The following is a 23,012-nucleotide window of genomic DNA, read 5'->3' as shown; positions in this document are numbered from 1 at the left end:
GTAGAAAAAGAAATGAAAGCTCAGAACCCCATGAGGAAGAAGTGACCTTCCACCAGAGGGTTGGGGAAGGCTTCATGGAAGGGATGGAACTTTAGTTGTGTCTGGATAACTGCCCGGGATTTAGGCATCTATAGATGGGTGGGCAGTGGAGGCCCAGCTGAGGCAGAGTCCTGGGTGTGACACTGTGGCTCAGAGGAAAGAGGGGGTGCTTCATTGGAGCTGCAGAGCAGTGGGGGTGAATATGGATGATAAAGGTAAATTCGGACCAAACCAGGACAGGCCGTGAATTCCCCCCAAAGGGGTTAGAGTTGACACACTTGATGCTGGAGAACAACGGAGGACAGAAGCCAAGTGCGACCACGCCTTTGGAATTCTGTCCTTCCTGAGTGTCTTTAGAGTTAGGTCTTTTAATACACATGAGCTCTGTTTCCATTCCACCCCAGTGATGGCTAGTGCCAGTCTTGAGAGAGAAGCAGAGGCAAGATCAGGGGCCGTGGTAGGTTTCACCGGAGCTTTGGCATCCACCTATCTTCCCCTATTGCTACCAATTCCAAATAAAGGTATCTCTGCCACTTGTGTCATTAGAAACCTACATCACAGGCAATGGCTCCTTCTCACCCCACCCTCTGCCTCTCAGCTCTCGTTGATACCCTGAATTGCGTTCCCTCACTCATTTCTTAGGGGAACCCCCTCCATACTCGTGATTCCTTTTCTGGGAGCTGGCTTCTGTGAGTTGTGGAGAGTGAGAAAAGGAAATGGAAACTGCTGAATCAGTCAGTGTTCTGATAAGGGACATCTTCTATCTCTGTGATTACAGCACTGTGTGTTATAATTAGTTACCTATGTAATTTGCTCTTCAAAAACCTAGACCATGTCCTGTTGATTTTATTTTAGTTTCTTTTTCTCAAGAAATTTATAGTTTAATAAAGGCAATGTGGGAGTTTGGAAACAAACTTTTATTTTGTACTAATGATAGATTAGCAACTACACAAATTTTAGTTCACAATAAGTAATATTTATCGAGTGATCACCATATGCCGATTTCCATAATAGGGATTTACATGTATGAACTGTCTTCCAAACAACCCTATGATTTAGTTACCAGTATACTTTCTCAGTTGAATAGGTGAAGAAACCAAAGTAAATAGAGGTTAAGCAATTTTCCTAAGGCCATAAAGCTGATGACTAGCAGAGCAGGGATTCACATCCAGGTAGTCTGACTCTAGGTACCACACGCTACACGTTCTGTACCACAACTTATTATATTTGATCCTCACACCAATCGTATAATGGCAGATTTTTTAGAGTGTCTTCTCAGATTGTAAACCAACTCCAGACCATGTCTCGTTGGTTGATTTAAACCAAATCCTAGCGCATGATGATTATAACATGATGAGCCTCCTGACCTAGTCTCCATCTCTTATGATTGTGTTCTTTATAATAAAGATGATTTATTGAATACATAATTCTATCTCAGTGTTTATATATTTGTAAGACTTTCTCTATCAATCCCCAAACCAGGAAATAGCCCTTTGCCATGTGTTTTGGCTTGGAGTAAAATATAGTTGCACGCATAGCATTTGCTTAATTTATATACGTTGAATGAATAATGTAAGGGAGATGTAGGACGGGGTTGAGTTGGGAGGGTCTTAGACATTTCCTAGGTGGTAAATTGATGTTCCCAGTTGAAATGACGTACCCAGGGTCATGTGGATGGAACTGGTCAGTTTTATATTCCCCTATCTGTGTTAGCTACCAGTGTATCTCCAGTGATAATCACAATGCCTGACATATAGTGAAGCTTAATATCTATTTGGTGAATAAATAAATCCCTGATTGGACTAACAATATGTGTTATGCCTGAACTCTCACTATGGAGTTGAAATACTAATTGGAAGGGTAGGATAAGAAAGGCCATGGTGAGTGGAAACGGGGAGAGGATCAGGAAAAACAACTAACGGGTACTAGGCGTAATACCTGGGTGATGAAATCACTTGTACACCAAACCTCCATGACACAAGTTTACCTATGTAACACACCTGCACATGCATCCCTGAACTTCAAATAAAACAAACACATACACACACACAGAATCAGGAGAGACAGTCAGAAGCGTGACAGGTCTCCAGAGCCAAGGAAGAATTTTTAAATAAAATGAGAATTGAAGCCAGGCACGGTGGCTCATGCCTGTAATCCCAGCACTTTGGGAGGCTGAGGCAGGCGGATCTCCTGAGGCCAGGAGTTTGAGACCAGCCTGGTCAACACGGTGAAACCCTGTCTCTACTAAAAATACAAAAAATTAGCTAGGCATGGTGGCACATGCCTGTAGTCCCAGCTACTCGGGAGGCTGAGGCAGGAGAATCACCTGAACCCAGGATGCTGCAGTGAGCCGAGATCGCGCCACTGCACTCCAGCCTAGGCGACAGAGCGAGACTCCGTCTCAAAAAAAAAAAAAAGAATTGAGGGTCCCAATAAAGATAAAATTTGAAAGAGAAATGTAAATTAAACTTATATAAAGAAGTTTTCAGTAACTTGGATCTAAAAGTTTATGATTTGCTTTAAAGGAAAGAAAGAAAGAAAGAAGAAAGAGAAAGAAAGAAGAAAGAAAAATGAAAGAAAGATGAAAGAAAGAAAGAAGCAAAGAAGGAAGGAGAGAGAGAAAGAAGAGAAAAGAGAAAAAGGCCATGGTGTCACAGTCTTGATCTTTGGGAAACTGACCACCCAAGATTCCTTAGGTGGTGGTGACAGAAAGTAGCCAGCAGTCAACACCATGGACCCTTCAGCATGGAGGGATTTGATTTGTGTCCCAGCGTTCTGGCTCATTTCAGCCTCTGCGAGGCCCCACCTCAGTCCAGCAGAGCGTCCCAGTCCGCAGTGCGGGGAATCCTGGCTGGGCAGTTTGTCCTCTGCGGCGTCTTTGCCTTGCGCTGCTCAGCTTGCCTCCCCACTGCGTGCTGCTGCCTGTGCTCTCCAGCGCGGAGCATTGCTTTCCTTCCAGATTCTGGCCCCGAGGCTCCACTTCCCCAAGTGTCACCCTCCGCTATCTCCTTTGGCAGCAGGCGCCCCACGGATGGGTTCACTGATGATGACATCCTGTTTGGCCCAGCTTTGGCCTCCTTTTCTCATATGTGGTCTGCGTGGTCAGGTTGCAGCAGGTGTGGGCCCCACTTTTCATGCAGGCAGAAGCAGCAGCCTGGAGCCCCCTGTCTAGTATCTTAGACAGACAATGTCTCATTGACACAGCCCCTTCTTTCTGCAGCCAGCCCCTTGTTTCCCGTCCTGAGTCCTTGTTATTTTCTTTAGCTATTTCTTGCATGTGTGCAGTAGGTCAGGGCGCATGTCTTGGTACTGGATCCGATCCCTCTCCTGGTCCCTTGCCCCTTCTTCCATATTCTCTACCCAATAAAAAGTGCCTCTTCCTATCAGTCTTCCAGTCCAGAAAGCTGAGAGTCACCCTTGTCTCCTCTTTCTCTGTCATCTCCTACAGCTATTCAATCACCAACTCTAGTCTACATTCAATTTTACGTGCGTCTGCCTCTCACCATTCCCACTGCCTCTGTCTTAGGTCAGGTTCTTATGGATTCTCACCATGACAACTAGAAGAGGGTCCTAGCAACTGCTTTTTCTTCTACTTTTGTCTCTAATTTATTTATTTATTTTGAGACAAGGTCTCACTCTGTGGCCCAGGCTGGAGTGCAATGGCTCGATCTTGGCTCACCGCAACCTTGGTCTCCCAGGTCAAGCAATTCTTGTGTCTCAGCCTCCCGAGTAGCTGGGATTACAGGCATGTGGCACCACACTCAGCTAATGTTTTGTATTTTTCGTGGAGACGGAGTTTCACCATGTTGGCCAGGCTGGTCTTGAACTCCTGGTCTCAAGTGATCTGCCTGCTTCAGCCTCCCAACGTGCTGGGACTACAGGCATGAGCCACCATGCCCGGCCTAGTTTTGTCTCTTTTTAATCTATCTCACCATACAGCATCCAATATACTTTTGCTAAAGCTCAAATCAGTCTCTGTTTCTCTCCTTTGAAAATCTTGCAAACATTCTGCATCGTTTCTGACATGAAATGGAAGCTTCTCTGTAACCTGACCCCTGTCTACCTCTCTGGCCTCGTGACTTGCCTGCTGAGACTTCCTGAAAACCAAGGCTCAGCGTTTTTGCACTATTCGTGGTTCCTTAAATGTGCAGCTCTCTACCTTGCTTTTAATGAAGGAGGTGTCCACTTGGTAAAGCACAATTTCACCTTCTTGTAAACCACAGGGCAGAGTGAAATGCTATGAATGTGGGCACATCCCATGACAGCTGCAGGGATTCATATTTAGAACAATTAAGGAAAAACATTATGTAATTTCCCATCTTTTCTTTTCTTGTTGTTGTTGTTGTTGTTGTTGTTTTTGACAGAGTCTCGCTCCGTCGCCCAGGCTGGAGTGCAGTGGGGGCGATCTCAGCTCACTGCAACCTCCGCCTCCCCTTCCCCCTCCCCCTGGGTTCAAGTGATTCTCCTGCCTCAGCCTCCCGAGTAGCTGTGATTACAGGCATGTGCCACCATGCCTGGCTAATTTTTGCATTTTTAGTAGAGACAGGGTTTCACCATGTTGGCCAGGATGGTCCCGAACTGGCCTCAAGTGATCTGCCCACCTCAGCCTCCCAAAGTGCTACAATTATAGGCATGAGCCAGCAAACCCAGCATGTAATTCCCCAAATTTTCCAAGAAAAAGAGAGAAACCCATGGATCTTGCTGTTCAAAGACATGCAAAATGCAAAACAGAAAAGACATTTTACACCAGAATAACAGAAACTTTGGCTGTTACGCTTTTAACATAAATTTATAATACAGCACACTTCCCTTTTGTGATTTATTCATGCTCTAGAACCAGACTTCTTGGCTTCAGTTTCAAATCTGCTGTGTGTCAGCTGTGTGTTTTTCCATAAGTTACGTACCTCTCTGTGCTTCAGTTTCTTCGTGTGTGAAAGGGGATAGTTACAGCACCTAACTCAGAGGGCCACTGTGAGGATTAAATGCATTAATACCTGTGAAAGGCCGAGAACATTACTGGTTCATAGTAAGTGCTATCTACTATTATTACTATTACCATTTTATTATTATTGAAATATTTCAATACCTCCATTTTATATCCAAAACAAGTGCAGGTCTCTTGTTCTTTGCCTGGATACCCCTATCCCTGTCTTTGCCTGGCTAATTTCAGTTTAACCTATAATAGAGAAAAGTTAGAGCAATGTAAATGGACTGATGTTAATGATTAAATACAACTTTTGGTATATCTATGCAATAGAATATCATGTGTATATTCACGCCATTTTTGAGTAATATTTAAGTTTGTAATGACACAGAAGAAGACTAAGTAGCAATAATAAGATATACTAGGTCATGAAAGAATATTAAGTACCAATAGTAAAATATAAAGCTAGGTACAGAATGATAGGGCAATTTTAATTTTCTTATATAGGCTTCCCTATATTTTTTCAATTTTGTAAACGACCATGTATACTTTCTATAAAAGAAAAACAAACTGATATATATATTAGTTATAAATATATAGATATAATACATATATTAGTTATATATATTATTTATTTATTTATTTATTTATTTTGAGACAGAGTCTCGCTCTGTCACCCAGGCTGGAGTGCAGTGGAGCTATCTTGGCTCACTGCCATCTCCACCTTCCAGGTTCGAGAGATTCTCATGCCTCAGCCTCCCGAGTAGCTGGGACTATAGGCATGTGCCACCACACCAAACTAAGTTTTTGTATTTTTAATAGACATGGGGTTTCACTATGTTGGCCAGGCTATTCTCAAACTCCTGACTCAGATGATCCACCCATCTCAGCCTCCGAAAGTGCTGGGATTATAGGCATGAGCCAGCGCCCCTGGCCATAAATTTTTTTTCAAAAAGAAAAAAAAAAACCAGATCTCACATTTTTTGGAAGCCCTCCATAACACTTCACTACCACCATCTAAAGTGCTTACCCTCGCCCTCGGACACAATGCCTGTCACACAGTAGGTACTCAATACAGCTTTACTGAATTATGTTCATCTCTTGCTGGAGTATTCCCTATCACCTGCATGGAAAAAGGCCAGAAACAATTTGAAGGAAGATGCTTCACAAGGAATACTGAAAGTTTTCTTGACCTCATGAATGCTGGTGAGGCTTTACCCCTCTCTCAGGAATTTAACATCTCCTGAAGTTCCTGACCTCTACCTTTCACAACTAAGAGCAGGCTGTGGCGGTGACCAAGGTCCATTTCCATGGTAAGAAGAGTGGGGCTGGCCAGCTCCGTAGTCAGAGTGTGGCAGTCACTGATGAGCTGCTCCAACCGCTCACTGTCCTACGGAGGCAGAAATTTAAAAAATAAATATGCACTCGTTCATTCCAAGAAAATAACAGGCAAGGAAGGGTTATAAAATAAAGGAGAAGAAGTTTTCCTCTGCCTAGGAAGCTCGCTTCAAGGACAGTTATAAGATAACGTTGTTTGAGAATTCGAAGCCAAAGGAATGGGCTCCAGACACCCCGCCTCCATAACAAGTCTGAAGAAAAAAAAAGGGACAAATGTCTGTATTTACCCAGTTCTTGTTTTTCTTTCAGTGCAGCTGCAAGGCCACCAGCTAAGCAAGGCCACAAGTTATGCTATGCTATAGACTATGGGACCTATCATGATATGATTAACTGCTTTTGTTTTGCTTCTGTAAGCCTGCTTGTAAAACCCCACTCTGTCTTTGTTGAAATGCTCCAAATGCTCAGCTTTTTGGATATGAATTCACTGAGCCAGTGCACACCTTAAAATAAATATCCTCCTGTTCTCCCATATTGGTCTCTTCATTCCTCAGTTTACTACAGTATTACAGATTTCATCCTGAAGAATGCTGCACTCTGGATAATTGTGTACTTGTTTCTTCAATCCACAATTCAGCTTCAGCTCCCATTTCCCCCAAAGTGACTTGGATACCATACTGGCAAAACCACAGGATCTGCCTCGTCTTAGTTTCTTATCTTGGCAAAATGACCCTATGTTCCAGCTCCCCTTGGTTTTCCAGTCTCCACATTTACCCTCCAGAAATTCTCTAGTTCTAGGCATCCACCTACTGGAGGCCACCTCTTGGCCCCAACACTCAGAGGTCTCCCCAACACTCTAGGAGAGGCCAGGATGTCCAGATTGACTGCCTCTCTACCCTGCTCCTCAGCACTTTGGTAATCTCTTCTGAGAGTCTGTTATTAACAGAGATTGCCTATATGTGTAATCTCAGAAGGTCATACCTGTAGAGGGACTCTGGTCATCTCTGAACTGGGAATTGTAGGCCTTGGGTCTTGACATGCATCCTGTGTGACCTTGATCAGGTCTTTTCACTTCTCTAGGTTTTGCTTTCCTAATCTGTACCGTGGCAAAACAGATCAGGGTCAGGTAAAACCACAGGCCACGGATATGCTGAGGAAAATGAAAAATACCAGGACATTTTCAAGGTCATGTTACTGCTGTGGCTGCTGGGCCTGTCTGCAGCCTGAGAGGTTGAGGACAACATGACAAGACAAATGTAAAAATGCCCAGAATGGAGTTATGAATATAGTGGTGGTCAAGGATGTGGAGGGGGAAACCTCTAAATGACCACAAGTAAGGGGGAAAGAAGGGCTTCCCTGCTCAGGGGTGAGGGGGTGGCCCTCTGAATGGAGCTCCCTGGAACCATGGATGACCCTTGCTGTCACTTCTTGCAACCCTGAGCTACAAAGAGTTGAGTCCAAGAATAGTATCCATTATGATAAAACTACTGGATGCGTGGGTTGAGGGTGGGGGAGAAGGGGAAGTACCACACTAGCAGGGCTGAGGAATCACCTTTTGGGTGGAATGTCAGAACAACCAGTTCATTCGTACTTGGTTTACTCATTTAGCTATATAGGGGTCTACACCTTGAGTCCATATTACTCATCACATCCCCTCCATGGAGATAAGCATAACGTAGTTTCTGCATCAAGGAGCTCACTTCCTAGTCGGGGAGGAAACCACATGAATAGATAAATATGTGATAGGTGGTAAGAAGGAAGTAGTTCAGGAGACTGTAGGAGCACAGTGAAGGATACAGAGTTTACTTGGGAAAGAGATCAGGGAAGTTTCTCTAGAGAAGATGAACATCTTTTTTGTCATGTATTTGAGAATCATTTGTTTATTGGCTCTTCTTGGCTTTCCAGTCTCCACATTTGCCCTCCAGGAGTTCTAAATGGCACCAGTGTCTAAATCTTATTGGGGGTGGGGGGTAAGTTAATATGGCTGAACAAAATGATACAAGTCCTTTTTACTCTCAGTGTGGACTTCCACTGGTGCAGACATAGTATTGTTGTTAGGATCTTCATGAAGATCCATCAAAACGTTTTACCCCCATGAGCCAAAGATCATATCAAGGCGAGGAAACAAAAGTCAACAGACAAACTCATTGTATGGCTCAGTGATGGCTAATCACCCATTTTATCAATCATTATTCTCCTGAAGCCCCAGAACAGGCTTCCTCCTAACCCCTCCACCCTGTTCATTCAGACAGCTGCTCTAGTGGGGATTGAGACTTAACTTGAAACTACTCATCTACAGCTGATAGACAGGCTTCTCCATCCTTCAGCCTTCCTGACACTTTGTTTCTTCCTCTGACATGACACTTACCTTATTCCTCCTCATGGGATAGTTATTTCTGTCACTGTCAGTGCCATCACTAGACATGGAACTCTTCGAGGGCAGGGATGGGGCTTCGTTCAGCTCTGTCTGCCCTGGCAAACAGCAGATAGTTAGTACATTGGGTTGAATAAAAATGTCATAGATAATGAAGTCTGTGTGAATCCAGAGAACATGAAACACATACTGCTTCCCTTAAAGTGAGGTCCTCGATGCATGAAGATGAAACTGCACCAACTAGGAAAGGCCAGGAGAGGTACTAACACATCTGCTATCAGGGAACACGGAACATTACAGCTGGGGGCGAGGGTCTTGGAGAAGATCAGAACATTTGAAGCAAGAGCTGTACAAAGAAAAGGGGGAGAGAAGAGATGAGAGAAGTGCAGCTTGTGTGTGCGGGTGGGGAGTGAGGGAGAGTGCTGAGGTAGGATGACCTTGTACTTTATTTAATGACCCTGAAGTACCCCGGGATGCTGCTCCAACCTCTCCTGTGGCTCCCAGATGCTGTGGGTCCCTTTTTTCCTTAACTTGTATTTTAGGTTCAGGGGTACATGTGCAGGTTTGTTATATAGGTAAGTTGTGTGTTGCGGGGGTTTGGTGTACAGATTATTTCATCACCCAGGTAATAAGCATAGTACCCAATAGGTAGTTTTTTTCATCCTCACCCTCCTCCCACGCTTCACCCTTAAGTAGGCCCTGGTGCCTGCTGTTCCCTTCTTTGTCTCCATGTGTACTCAGTGTTTAGCTTCCACTTGTAAGTGAGAACATGCAGTATTTGGTTTTCTGTTCCTGTGTTAGTTCGCTTAAGATAATGGCCTCCAGCTCCATCCATGTTGCTGCAAAGGGCATGATCTTGTTATTTTTTTTTTGACTGAGAAGTATTCCATTATATATATATATACATATACATATATATATACATATACATATATATACATATACATCTATATACATATATATATACATATACATACATATATATACGTATATATATATCCCAAATTTTTTTTATCCAGTCTACCATCAGTGGGCATTTAGGTTGATTCCATGTCTTTGCTATTGTGAATACTGTTGCGATGAACATACATGTGCACATGTCTTTATGGTAGAATGATTTATATTCCTTTGGGTATATACCCAATAATGGGATTGCTGGGTTGAATGGTAATTCTGTTTTAAGTTCTTTGAGAAATCACCAAACTGCTTCCCACAATGGCTGAACTAATTTACATTCCCACCAGCAGTGTATAAGTGTTCCTTTTCTCCACAGCCTCACCAACATGTTATTTTTTGACTTTTTAAAAATAGCCATCTGACTGGTTTGAGATGGTATCTCATTGTGGTTTTAATTTGCATTTCTCTAATGATTAGTGGTGCTGAGCATTTTTTGTATGTTTCTTGGCCGCGTGTATGTCTTCTTTGGAAATGTGTCTGTTTATGTTCAATGCCCGCTTTTTAATGGAGTTGTTTTTTGCTTGTACATGTGTTTAAATTCCCTATAGATTCTGGATATTAGACCTTTGTCAGATAGTTTGTAAATATTTTATCCCATTCTGTAGGTTATCTCTTTACTCTGCTGATAATTTCTTTTGCTGTGCAGAAGCTCTTTAGTTTAATTAGATCCCATTTGTCAGTTTTTGGTTTTGTTGTGATTTGTTTTTGGCATCTTCATCATGAAATATCTGCCAGATCCTATGCCCAGAATCGTATTGTCTAGGTTATCTTACAGGTATCATATTTTTATAGTTTTATATTTTAGGTTTTACATTTAAGTCTTCAACCCATTGTGAGTTGATTTTTACACATGGTGTAAGGAAGGGGTCCAGTTTCAATCTTTTGCATATGGCTAGCCAGTTATCCCAGTACCATTTATTGACTGGGAAGTCCTTTCCCTGTTGCTTGTTTTTGTTAACTTTGTCAAAGATCGGATGGTTGCAGGTATGCAGCATTATTTCTGAGCTCTCTATTTTGTTCTATTGGTCTATGAGTCTGTTTTTGTACCAGAGCCATGCTGTTTTGGTTACTGCAGCCCTGTGGTATAGTTTGAAGTCATGGCTCCCTTTTTTTACTCTTCTTTTTTCTTTCTCACAGAAGAGCAGGTAACAATGTGGGGTTAAAGGTGAGCAGGTGGGTTAGAGTAGCAGAGCTAAAGGCAGATAGAGATCTTGATCCAGTTATCTTCATTCCCTTCATTTGTCCAACCTTGCACACTCCTGTATGCAGGGCCTTTGTAAGCTTCACCTTCTGTACAGGTGCCCAGCAACTGTCAAACCAGCCAGGGCTTAACATGAGCATGGGCATTCCCTATGGACTGGCTGGGACACACCCACATCCTTAGATTACACATTTTGCCTGTAACATAGATAAACTCATTACTAGGTATATAATTCTGTTTTGTTTTGTTTTGCTTTGCTTTGTTTTTGGGACAGGGTCTCATTCTGTCAAACAAGCTGGAGTGCAGTGGCACAATCACCACTCACTGCAGCCTGGACTTTCCTGGGCTCAGGTGATCTTCCCACCTGAGCCTACTGAGCAGCTGGGACTACAGGTGTGTATCACCACTCCCAGTCAAGTTTTTTGTGTGTGTTTTTTTTTTTAATAGAGACAGTGTTTCACCATGTTCCCCAGGCTGGTCTCAAACTTCTGGGCTCAAGCAATCTGCCTGCCTTGACCTCCCAAAGTGCTGGGATTTCAGGTGTGAGGCCCTGTACCCAGCTCAATTCTGTTTTTATACTAGAAGAACATTCACTATCTGCGTCTTCCAAACTTGATTCTTACTGGTTAATTTGTCCTGTTCTTTTGCTGGTCCAAGAAAATATCTTGAAATCTTTATTTCTTCTCTGTTCCCTCCTCGTCCTAGGACAGACTAGCCCTATCCCTTCCCTGAATTAAGTCTGAGTATAATCGGTCTTTGAGTGTGGAATAGCTCCTAGCAGTCTATCAGTCAATGGTTTCTCTTTGTGGTCACACTCTATGTTTATTCTGGAGACTACAGCATGGAAAGAAAATGGACTTTGGAGTCAGATGAATCTTGATTCAAATCTTGGCAGTGCCATTCATCAGCTCTGTGGCATTGAGCGCATCAGTGGACCACTCTCTGATCCCCAATTGCCTTATCTGTAAAATGAGATTAGACACCCCTGCTCAAGATTATGGTAGGATTATATATAATATGTGTAACACAGCTTTCTCAGTGCCTGGTACAAGGTAAGTGTCCAATAAGAACTTACAAATGTTCCTGAGCCACCCTACTGGATCCCTCCGCACATCCAATGCTGGACTCTTCATGCCCAAGGAAACATATAGGGCACAAAAGTCAGTGGCACTCAGCTCAGCAGAAGAAGGCACAGGAAGGGGATGGGGGAGTCCTGGCTCCCGCTTTGTTCTTGGGGCCAGACTTGTGGCCAGCCTGGAAAGACTGGCATGAACCCTCCAGCATCTGGGGGTGCCAACCACCAAGAGCAGCACAGTTCTTGTCTACAAGCCACTTGTAGCAGGTGTGAACATTTCATCTTTTCCTCTGGGGTTTGCAACTCTCTCCCCAGTCTCGGTCACTGCCTTTGGTTGTACCACTTCCCTTTTCTTCTCGCCTGCACCTCCCTCATCTTTCCTCTATGATGACATCGCCCTGGGGAAGAGAAGCTGAGAGGAACTCCTCACTCAGCTAGCTTCAGGAGCCATGACATCATCTCTACCATGGAAATTCCACTCACTCTCCTGTGCCCCCACATTTGTCCTAGGCCTCAGAGTCCCTATAAAGAGAGATTCCCAACTCAGTATCAGCACAGGACACAGCTGGGTTCTGAAGCTTCTGAGTTCTGCAGCCTCACCTCTGAGAAAACCTCTTTTCCACCAACACCATGAAGCTCTGCGTGACTGTCCTGTCTCTCCTCATGCTAGTAGCTGCCTTCTGCTCTCCAGCGCTCTCAGCACCAAGTAAGTCTACTTTTGCAGCTGCTATTTCGAGTCAAGGTGTAGGCAGAGTCCTTTTTTCTAGTCATGGCTGGCAAACAGTGGGATCTGGGGATGGGACAAAAGGCAGCTAGGAAGATTGTCATGTAGTCTGCTGCTAAATGTAGAGTCTAGTAGATATTCAGTAACATTCAAGTTCCTATTTTCTTAAGAATTAGCAACCAGCAGAGGAAAACGATGGGCTGGAAGTCAAGACTGTTGAATTGGCTCTGCCTTTAATTATTTGTTTAAGCAAGCCCGTGTCCCTCTCTGTGCCTTGGTTTCCCCATCTGTCATATGAAGGGAGTGCGATGTGTTCAGAGACTGAATCCAGTTCCAATCTTCTAGATTTCTATCTCGTTCTTCTCTGAAGATCCACTATTCAGAATAAGACTCCTGCTCACGTTAGGTGGGAATGGATACAAGGGACCATATTTGGGGTTCTGGTAGCTCTACAGGGATGCTCAATGAAGATGCAAAATTAGAAGTCAAAATAAACAGCTCCCATTGACAGTGTTGATCTCACCCTGGCCTTTCCTTTCAGTGGGCTCAGACCCTCCCACTGCCTGCTGCTTTTCTTACACCGTGAGGAAGCTTCCTCGCAACTTTGTGGTAGATTACTATGAGACCAGCAGCCTCTGCTCCCAGCCAGCTGTGGTGTGAGTATCAACCCCTGGGCTGCCCTGGGAGGCAAGGGTGAGGGCTGGATTTTTAAAGGGGGCCTGTTTTGGGGAGGAGGTGATTGAGCGTTGGGGAGGCAGCTCTCAGGGCTGAAGCCTTCCCTGAGAGCAGTGAGGTCACAGGTCATGAACTCACTTTTCAAGTGCTGAAGGCGGCTGAGTGGCAGCCGAGACAGAAGGGGGTTCCTGGGGAGGAAGTTATTCAGAGGACAGGGAAGCAGGGGAAGGCAGATAGGTCCTATGAGATATGGACCAATTCCTTAAACCATGCTAGAAAAACATGTGGAAAAGTCACTACCAGGCTGGCAGGGAATGGGGCAATCTATTCATATTGATTGCAATGCCCACTGGTTCCTAATCTGGGCAACCCCTGGGGCCCACAGCTAAATCCAGTGAGTGGAAGTTACAGGGAGTCTGCTTCCAGTGCTGCTCCAGGAAGGATCCCATCCACCAGAGCTGCCCCACATGGACCATGGTCAGGCAGAGGAAGATGCCTACCACAGGCAAGGGATAAAGCCAGATGACCTCAAAGGTCCCATGGGATTCTAATCTGGCTGCTCCTTGTTCTACAGATTCCAAACCAAAAGAGGCAAGCAAGTCTGCGCTGACCCCAGTGAGACCTGGGTCCAGGAGTACGTGTATGACCTGGAACTGAACTGAGCTGCTCAGAGACAGGAAGTCTTCAGGGAAGGTCACCTGAGCCTGGATGCTTCTCCATGAGACACATCTCCTCCACACTCAGGACTCCTCTCCGCAGTTCCTGTCCCTTCCCTTAATTTAATCTTTTTTATGTGCCGTGTTATTGTATTAGGTGTCATTTCCATTATTTATATTAGTTTAGCCAAAGGATAAGTGTCCCCTATGGGGATGGTCCACTGTCACTGTTTCTCTGCTGTTGCAAATACATGGATAACACCGTTAATTCCATGTGTTTTCATAATAAAACTTTAAGATAAAATGCAAACAGTTTCTTTGTGATTTTAATTTGATTTGGGGGTAAAAGGAATTACCTGGTACCATTGGGCGGTGGGGTAAGCTACAGTTTCCAAAAGCAGTAAGAATCAGCAATTGCTGAGTCCTTAATATGAGCTCTGGGCTGAACACTCTTAATACATATCTCACTGCATACTTTCAACAAGGGTTTTAACACCCTTATGAAGTAGGGACTGTTGCCCCCAGTTTCACAGTTAAGGAAACAGAGGCACAGAGAGGTGAAGTGACTTGCTGAGGCTAGTAGGTCTGCTTGGGGAGTGTCATGAAAAAATGCCTTAAAAAAGGAGGTTATCATTTCAACATCTTGGGGGGGAGTTGTAAAGAGGGGAAGCAGCACAGCAAAGGTGGAAGAAGAGTGAGAAAAGTGACTTCATCATCTTATTATCAGCATAACATTGGGAAAGTCATCTTGCCTTATTAGACCTCAGTGTTCACACGTGTGAAATGTAGATAATATTAACCCCTTCATCAAAGGGCTGTTACGAGGTGATGTGTAAAGCACCCATCATGGGACTGGGCACCTGGAAGATTCTCTCCTTCCCCCTCTCAGCCTCAGCCTTTTCACTTAAAATGGACCTAACAATTGTCAGGATCATCATGAGGATTAGATTAGTCAGTTGACAGATCAGCACTCTAAATCCCAATCTACTGTGAAGTGTTGTCATGAGGACAGTAGGATGGAGGTTTTGTTTGGAAGTGTTGCAGGAGTAACCTAAAGCCACTTCTACTTAATTATCCTTAAATCAGAACTGCCTATTCCATGGGTCAGACACAACACAACTCTGAAGTAGAATTACATGCACAATAAAGCCTGATCCATGGGACACAGACTCGTAGTCTACTAAAGCTAAAAGGAAAGTTTAGACCATCTGGTCCAACCCTCTCATTTTATGGAAACTGAGGGCCAAGGCCTGGGAAGTAACTTGCCACATGCCACTCAACGAGTGCATAGCAGAGCAGGAGCCTGGCCAGTGCCAGCTCCCAGGCTCGGGCCCTTTCCTGCACACCTTCCCTAGTGACGCACCTCTGTGGTCCTCAAAAGGGAGACCGGTTGAGTAAGGACAAGGCAGAGACTATCTTGAAAATCATTTGAGTGTTCTTAGTCCTGTGCAAAAGCAGAACTGGGGCCCTGCACTTCCCTGGGGTCAACAGACACAATCCCTTTCCTTGTCCTGCCCTTAGTCACCTCCGTCATTCCAGAGCCCCAGTGGAAACTTCCTTCAGATTCTGCGGACACTGAGAGAAGGTGGTTAGGGGGCAGAGCTGATCCAAAACAGGTGTGGGAAGAGGCTAGCAGCAAAGAATGTGCCTGGCCATAGTTTCTGCTTTCATTTGCCTAGATCTGAGCTGTCTAATATGTTAGCCACTGGCCAAAGTGGCTATTTACATTTTCATTACATTTAATTAAAATGAAATAAAATTTAAAATTCAGTTCCTGAGTCACACTAGTCACATTTCAAGTGCTCAGTAGCCCCATGTGGCTAGCTCCCATGTTAGACAGCACGGATTATGGACTTTCTGTCCATCATTGCAGAAAGTTCTGTTGGAGAGCAGTCTCCTAGGATGTTCTCAGAGCCTAAAGAGAGTGAAGGGAGGAGCAGTTGGGATGGTCTGTAAGATTAGGGTGCAGATTTGGAGAAAGATACACAATTCTATTCTGGGGGGACGGGATGGGAGAGAGAATGGATGACCCCAGGCCAGAGACAAGGTATAGATCACTATGGTAGCTGAATAATGGCCCCCAAGACATCCACATCCTATTCCCCAGAACCTGTGAATGTCACTTTGTATGGCAAAAGGGACTTTGGAGATATGATCAAGTTATGGATCTTGAGATGGAGTGATTACCTTGAATTATCTGGTCAGGCCCTAAATGTAGTTGTGAGTGTCCTTATCAGAGGAAGGAAGAGAAAAATTTGGTAATAGAGGAGAAGGTAGCAATGTGACAGCAGAAGCAAGATGCTATGCTACAAGCTTGGAAGATGGAAGAAGAGGCCAGGAGTGAAGAGGTTTTAGGATGCAGCTCTAGAAGCTGCAAATGGCAAGGAAATTGTTTCTCCCCTAGAGCCTCCAAAGGGAGTGTCCCAGTAAATCTAATTGCAGACTTCTCACCTCCAGAACTTTTAGAGAATATGTGGTCATAAGACACTAAGTGTGTGGTAATTTTTTGCAGCAGCAATAGGAAACAAATACAACCACCAACTGATGTGTCACCGATAGCGACCCCCAATAGCTCAGTGTGGCAGGAAAGGGAGCATTCTAGAGGGTGAGCCAAACCTCCCTGCAGGAGGAACCCAGGGTGAGAGGGACACACCTCAAGGAGATGAACTATAATGAGGAGAGGCATCCCAAGAGGAGATCTGCTTCAGCAACTGAGTTCTGGGGCTGAGGCTTGATCCAGGGTCCAAGACCCTTAGGAAGCATGCCCCTTCTTGAGACATCTAGGGTGCTCTGAGGGGTCCTGGATTCCTGTCTGGGAAAGAGTCCATCCTCTCATCTGTCAGATGCAGCCCAGAGCAGAACCATGACCTGTCTCTGGTTCATTGTTAGTGAGCAGGCAGGGTTAGGGCCAGAATCCCTCATGATGGAGGGATTCTCCCTCATGATGGAGTCCCTTTCCCAATCCTCCCTGCCCCTCAGCTAATGGAAAGGGAGGAGCTCAGCTCCACAGAGGCAAGGCCACCAGGGAAGGTTGCAGGAGGCCAGGGCAGCCTCATGAAGAAATGCTTACCAGGAATTACAAATGGCAGAATGGAATCCTCGAAGTGGGGCAATGTGGGACTTCACCTGTTGCACAATACGAGACTGTTTTTTTCCTTTCTCCTCTTTTCATACAACTTCCTTTTCTCACCCTGGGCCCAGAGAGCTGGAATCTGCTTACTTGACGTTCCAGTTGAGGTTTCTCCAGGTTTCTGGGTGGGGGCAAAAGCCAGAACAGACAAAGCAGGACACTCAAAAGGAACTATGGATTATGGAGCAACTTCTAGACATCCGGCCTATTTTCCTAGTCCTTGCAGTGCCCACCTCCCCCAGCTCACTCTCCAGATGGGAGTCCATTTCCTTATGTACATGTTCCTTTAGGACATGTTCATGCAAACATGTCTTCATCCCCCATCCCACCTCAACCTGGAACCCTCCATCATGCTCCCATTGACACAGGCATTTTCCTCCAAGGAGGCCAGGAGCCGAGCAAGCAGGGATCAAGGGAGCAAGATGAGCTGAGGATGGTGACATAGCCACAGTTCTTCCTGGAGGCTGAGACCAGAGACCAGCTGGCAGTCCTGTACTGCAGTCTGCATTCACCCTTTACAGATTTGAGGGCCTTAAAACCCTCTCTTTCCCACTTATCTCTACCTGTTCTCCCTTCTAAACTCCTTCTGTCTTGGGTTCCCAACTGAGTCTAGCATACAGGAAAATAGAAGAAAAGAATTGAGAGACAAAATCGTGGCTGCATTTTTCTACCTTTTAAATAGTTTCATTTTTAGATACAGTCGACATTTTGAATATGTGGGTTCCAAATCTGTGGATTCAACCGATGATCGATGGAAAATGTTTGGGAAGAAAAAAACACAATAGGCCAGGTTTAGTGGCTCACACCTGTAATCCCAGCACTTTGGGAGGCTAAGGTGGGAGGAATATTTGAGCTTAGGCATTCTAGACCAGCTTGGGCAACATAACAAGACCTCTTCTCTACAAAAGTACCAAAATTAGCTGGGTGAGGTGGCACATGCTTGTAGTCCCAGCTATTTGGGAGGCTGAGGCAAGAGGATCGCTTGAGCCCAGGAGGCGGAAGTTACAAACAGCTGAGATGACATGACTGCACTCCAGCCTGGGCGCTAGAGCAATATGCTGTCTCAAAAACTAAAAAAGAAAAAAGAAAAACAAATAAAAAACAATGCAGTATAACAATGATCTACATTTACATTTATTAATAGCATTTACATTGTTTAGGTATTCTAAGTAATCTAGAGATTAAAGTATATGGGAGGATGTTCATAGGTTATGGGCAAATACTATGCTACATCAGAGACTAGAGCATGTGTAGATTTTGGAAGCCATGAGAATTCCTAGAACCAATCCCCTGTGGATACCAAGGGATGGCTCTACATGATAAATGTGTAAAATATATATATTCAGAAGGAATGAGAAAATCAAAATTAATTTTTTTCAGGGAAGATGGGCTTGATGGGACTTGATGGAGGATGGTCTGGGAGACTCTTCCCTTCTATGGAAACATTCCCAACTGGGAGACCAGCACAGCTGCAGGGAAATAATTTCTTCAGGCAGTGTTAGCTGCTTCTAAATCTCAGGACCCTATGTCCCTGGGCTCCTCAAGGAGACATTTGTTATTTACAGTGACTCCTGATTCATTTGCTTAGGGGGACCTCTTGTCTTTCTGCTAGGGACTTGGAAAAGGAGAGAGGGCCTAGCCTCCCAGCCTACATCTTTCTCCTCTGCTGGTTGTTTCCTTGTGATCTTATAAGTTAACACTTAATAAATCCCATATATATATGGGATTTATTAAGTGTTAACTTACACTTATATATATGTATATATATGTGTTATACATATATGTTATATAATATATACATATTAAATGTTAACTTACACATGATTTATTTGTATATTTATATTATATATTTATATATATCCTAATATGATTTTGAAGTTAAAAAATCTACATTCTATATTCGCATCATAGCTTCTCCCTAATAAAATCTTTGTGAGTGTTTATGGGACTTATTCCCCGGAAAGTCTGCAAGCAGCCTGATAGCTTTATATATACAGGAAAGCCAAACGACAAACTAGGAATTACGTCAGAGATGGGGAAAGACTAAGGATCTTACCCAAATCAGTTGAGAATCAGCCTTAAGTATAAATGGGCCAGGTGTTGGTGGCTCACACCTGTAATCCTAGCACTTTGGGAGGCCAAGGCGGGCAGATCACTTGAGGTCAGGAGTTCGAGACCACCCTGGCCAACATGGTGAAACCCCGTCTCTACTAAAAATACCAAAATTAGCCAGGTGTGGTGGCACGTGCCTGTGGTCCCAGCTACTTGGGAGGCTGAGGCAGGAGAATCGCTTGAACCTGGGAGGCAGAGGTTGCAGTGAGCTGAGATCACGCCACTGCACTCCAGCCTGGGTGACAGAGTAAGACTCCGTCTCAAAAAAAAAAAAAAAGTATAAATGAAGCACAATTAACATTTTTTAATTTTATAAACCAAAAGTTCATAAAAATAAATATTCTAATTAACTCTCCTATATCTTATAAACACTATTACCAAACCCATTTAAGATTGAAGATAAATTATATCATGGCATGGGTAAAGATTTTCAGTAAGGAGTTGCTAGGATAAAAGTCAAAATTCTCCAGCATAAATTCACTGACAGGGATTTCTGTTTAATCTTTTCAAAATTCTAATACCCAATTTGTTTCCTCTAGAGAATAACTCATGTAGAATCATAACCTCTTTAGTGGACCTTGATTTTTCCATCTGTAAAAGTATAGAACTAGTTTTGACTTAACAGTCAACAAATGCCTACCCTCTCCACATCTAGCTGATTAGAGCGCCCACATGTGTGCATTTGCTGTAATGTTTTAGAAATCTGAAAAAGACAATATTAATCTCAGCAGTAATACAATAAATAATGTCTTCATTTGCACATTTATAGCAAATGCTATAAATATATAGCTCCAAGTATTACTCAGTAAAAGCTAAAGGCAAATGCTGTAGTAGGTTAATCTTACTGTCATTCACTAACAAACCTTTCATATGCCAATTTTATCCTAAAACAGTGAAGTTATTGTTTTGGTTTCAATTTTAATTTAATGACTTAAAGGATTTTTTCCCTTACAACTTCTAAGTATTTCATTATAATATTATTTCATCATTAGGCTTAAAGGAAAATATGTGGTCAATTGAGTTGTTATTTATTATACATGGTAGCTTGACATCATCTTTTTAGGGATGGAAAACGGCTCCAGGGACCAAGTCTAACTCAGTTTTTTGATATAAGAATTTACCTGTCGGCCGGGCGCAATGGCTCACACCTGTAATCCCAGCACTTTGGGAGGCCGAGGCGGGCAGATATAGGTCAGCAGATCAAGACCAGGAGTTCAAGACCAGCCTGGCCAAGATGGTGAAACCCCATCTGTACTAAAACTACCAAAATTAGCCAGGCGTGATGGCAGGCACCTGTAATCCCACCTACTTGGGAGGCTGAGGCAGGAGAATCACTTGAACCCGGTTCAAGTGAGCCGGCTGCAGTGAGCCAAGATCACGCCACTGCACTCCAGCCTGGGCAATCAGAGCAAGACTCCATCTCAAAAAAAAAAAAAAAAGAATTTACTAGTTTGAATCATAACAATTTCTTCCTACTCAAAGAGACTACATTGGAGGAAGCCAAAACAGAAGCTTATTTATTTATTTATGTACTTTATTTATTTATTTTTGAGACAGAGTCTTGCTCTGTCACCCAGGCTGGAGTACAGTGGTGTGATCTCGGCTCACTGCAACATCTGCCTCCCGGGTTCAAGCGATTCTCCTGCCTCAGCCTCCCTAGTAGCTGGGATTACAGGTGTGTGCCACCATGGCCAGCTAATTTTTGTATTTTTAGTAGAGACGGGCTTTCACCATGTTGGCCAGGCTGGTCTCAAACTCCTGACCTCAGGTGATCCACCTGCCTCAGCCTCCCAAAGTGCTGGGATTACAGGCATGAGCCACCAAGCCCAGCCTAGAGAAGCTTATTTTTTAAAAGAAAATACACAAAAAAATCAAAATCTCTGAAGTCCAATTGTAATTTTTTTTGGCTTTTAAAAAATGTTAATGCCCTCAAATATTCTCCTATCCAATCACTGTATTTTAAATGGCATTCCTCCAACAAATATTTGTTGAGCCCCCACTATGTGCCAGGATTGAAATGTCAAATTGAAGGAGGCAATAGCTACTGAAGTAAAGCAAAAAAAAAGTACTGGTTATTTTTCCTTCTATAAAATGACCTAGTAATAACCGCTTTACCCAGGAGAGTTGCTGTAAAGATCTAATAACATGACACATATAACCACACCCCTAAAGAATGAGGCGTTACCGCATGTTCTCACTCATAGGTGGGAATTGAACAATGATAACACATGGACACAGGAAGGGGAACATCACACTCTGGGGTCTGTTGTGGGGTGGGGGGAGGGGGGAGGGATAGCATTAGGAGATATACCTAATGCTAAATGACGAGTTAATGGGTGCAGCACACCAGCATGGCACATGTATACATATGTTAACTAACCTGCACATTGTGCACATGTACCCTACAACTTAAAGTGTAATAATAATAAAATAATAAAATAAAAAAAGAAATTTTGCTTAAATAAATATTATAATAAAAAAACGAATGACGTGTTATTAAAATGTTTGCAAGAGAAACCCTAGTAATTCCAAGCACATATTTTAGGAATGGTTTCTTGTGTAGAAAATCCTGGAATGTGAGGCTCTGCTGATTTTTTTAATGCATATTCTCTTCTTATATATGCGGATTTTTTTTTTTTTTTTTTTTTTGAGATAGAGCCTTGCTCTGTTGTCCAGGCTGGAATGCACTGGCACGGTCTTGGCTCACTGCAACTGCCACCTCCTGGTTTCAAGTGATTCTCCTGCCTCAGCCTCCCGAGTAGATGGAATTACAGGCGTGTGCCACCGCACTTGGCTAATATTTGTATTTTTAGTAGAGATGGGGTTTCACCATATTGGCCAGGCTGTTCTAGAACTCCTGACCTTGTGATCCACCCACTTCAGCCTCCCAAAGTGCTGGGATTCCAGGCATGAGCCACTGCACCTGGCCTATTTTTGTTTTTACTAATGTTTCAAGAGACCCACTTTATGTACAGAATTCTGGCTACAACCTAACAAATGAGTTGCTCTGTTCATCAGTTATAGCCAATTTAAGTAATTATGAAAAGCTCAACAATACTTTAACTGGCAATGAAAGCGTCAATATCTCACATTTACCACCACAACTTAGGATTTCTTGGTAGCTAAATAAAATGCTTCTATTTTGTGGGGGGAAACTGTCACATAAGTTGAAATTCTGCAATGTTCAATTGATGAAAAGGTGTCTATGTTAAATCAAACGTATAAATTCCACATCAGTAGTACATGAAAGAGAAAAAAAAAGCCAAAATTAAAGTGATTCATGCCCACTTCCCTGAGTGAACCTAAGATTTTACTAACAGAGATGCCGTAACTTTGATCATGCACACATCAAACTTGAACTTAAAAACATGCATGCACTCACTCATCTTTTATCTCTTATGTAATTAATACTGTAAGATTAGATTTTGCCTATGTGCTCTATATTACTAATTTAGAGGATCATTACTATTCAGTGTTGTTTACTTGAAACTGTACTGTACTATACACAACTTTTGCATTCCATGCTAACTTTATTTTTTTAATTAATTTTTTTTTATACAGAGTCTCACTCACTCTATTGCCCAGGCTGGAGTGCAGTGGCACGATCTTGGCTCCTGCAACCTCTGCCTCTCGGGTTCAAGTCATTCTCCTGCCTCAGCCTCCCAAGTAGTTGGTACCACAGGTACATGCCACCACACCCGGCTAATTTTTGTATTTTTGGGAGAGATGGGGTTTCACCATGTGGGCCAGGCTGGTCTCGAACTCCTGACCTCAAGGTTATAGGCGTGAGCCACCATGTCCCAACTCCAT

The 23,012-nt window shown here is 43.5% G+C and overlaps 2 protein-coding genes across 2 annotated transcripts in view; one reads left to right on the top strand and one right to left on the bottom strand.

The window, feature by feature from the left end:
• LOC101139671 (uncharacterized) overlaps window positions 1-23,012 on the bottom strand; it is a 56,571-nt gene that overhangs the window by 3,723 nt on the left and 29,836 nt on the right. Inside the window, exons 6-11 of the mRNA XM_055388414.2 lie at window positions 18,002-18,160; window positions 17,762-17,819; window positions 17,031-17,211; window positions 8,667-8,765; window positions 7,280-7,394; window positions 6,227-6,353 (exon numbers count right to left, since the gene is read on the bottom strand). Of these exons, the coding sequence (XP_055244389.2) occupies window positions 6,227-6,353; window positions 7,280-7,300 (148 nt within the window). The 5' untranslated portion in view covers window positions 7,301-7,394; window positions 8,667-8,765; window positions 17,031-17,211; window positions 17,762-17,819; window positions 18,002-18,160. The remainder of the gene's footprint in view (window positions 1-6,226; window positions 6,354-7,279; window positions 7,395-8,666; window positions 8,766-17,030; window positions 17,212-17,761; window positions 17,820-18,001; window positions 18,161-23,012) is intronic.
• LOC129533812 (C-C motif chemokine 4) lies at window positions 12,248-14,744 on the top strand. The gene is made up of 3 exons (XM_055388416.2): window positions 12,248-12,611; window positions 13,171-13,285; window positions 13,879-14,744. Exons 1-3 carry the CDS (start codon window positions 12,536-12,538, stop codon window positions 13,964-13,966), a joined length of 279 nt encoding a protein of 92 aa, XP_055244391.1. The 5' UTR covers window positions 12,248-12,535; the 3' UTR covers window positions 13,967-14,744.

The sequence above is a fragment of the Gorilla gorilla genome, chromosome 4 (genome assembly GCF_029281585.2).
Source record: "Gorilla gorilla gorilla isolate KB3781 chromosome 4, NHGRI_mGorGor1-v2.1_pri, whole genome shotgun sequence".
In the NCBI taxonomy this organism is placed as follows: domain Eukaryota; kingdom Metazoa; phylum Chordata; class Mammalia; order Primates; family Hominidae; genus Gorilla; species Gorilla gorilla.
The sequence above is the reverse complement of the archived record's forward strand: the minus strand, read 5'-3'. Positions and strand labels throughout refer to the sequence as shown.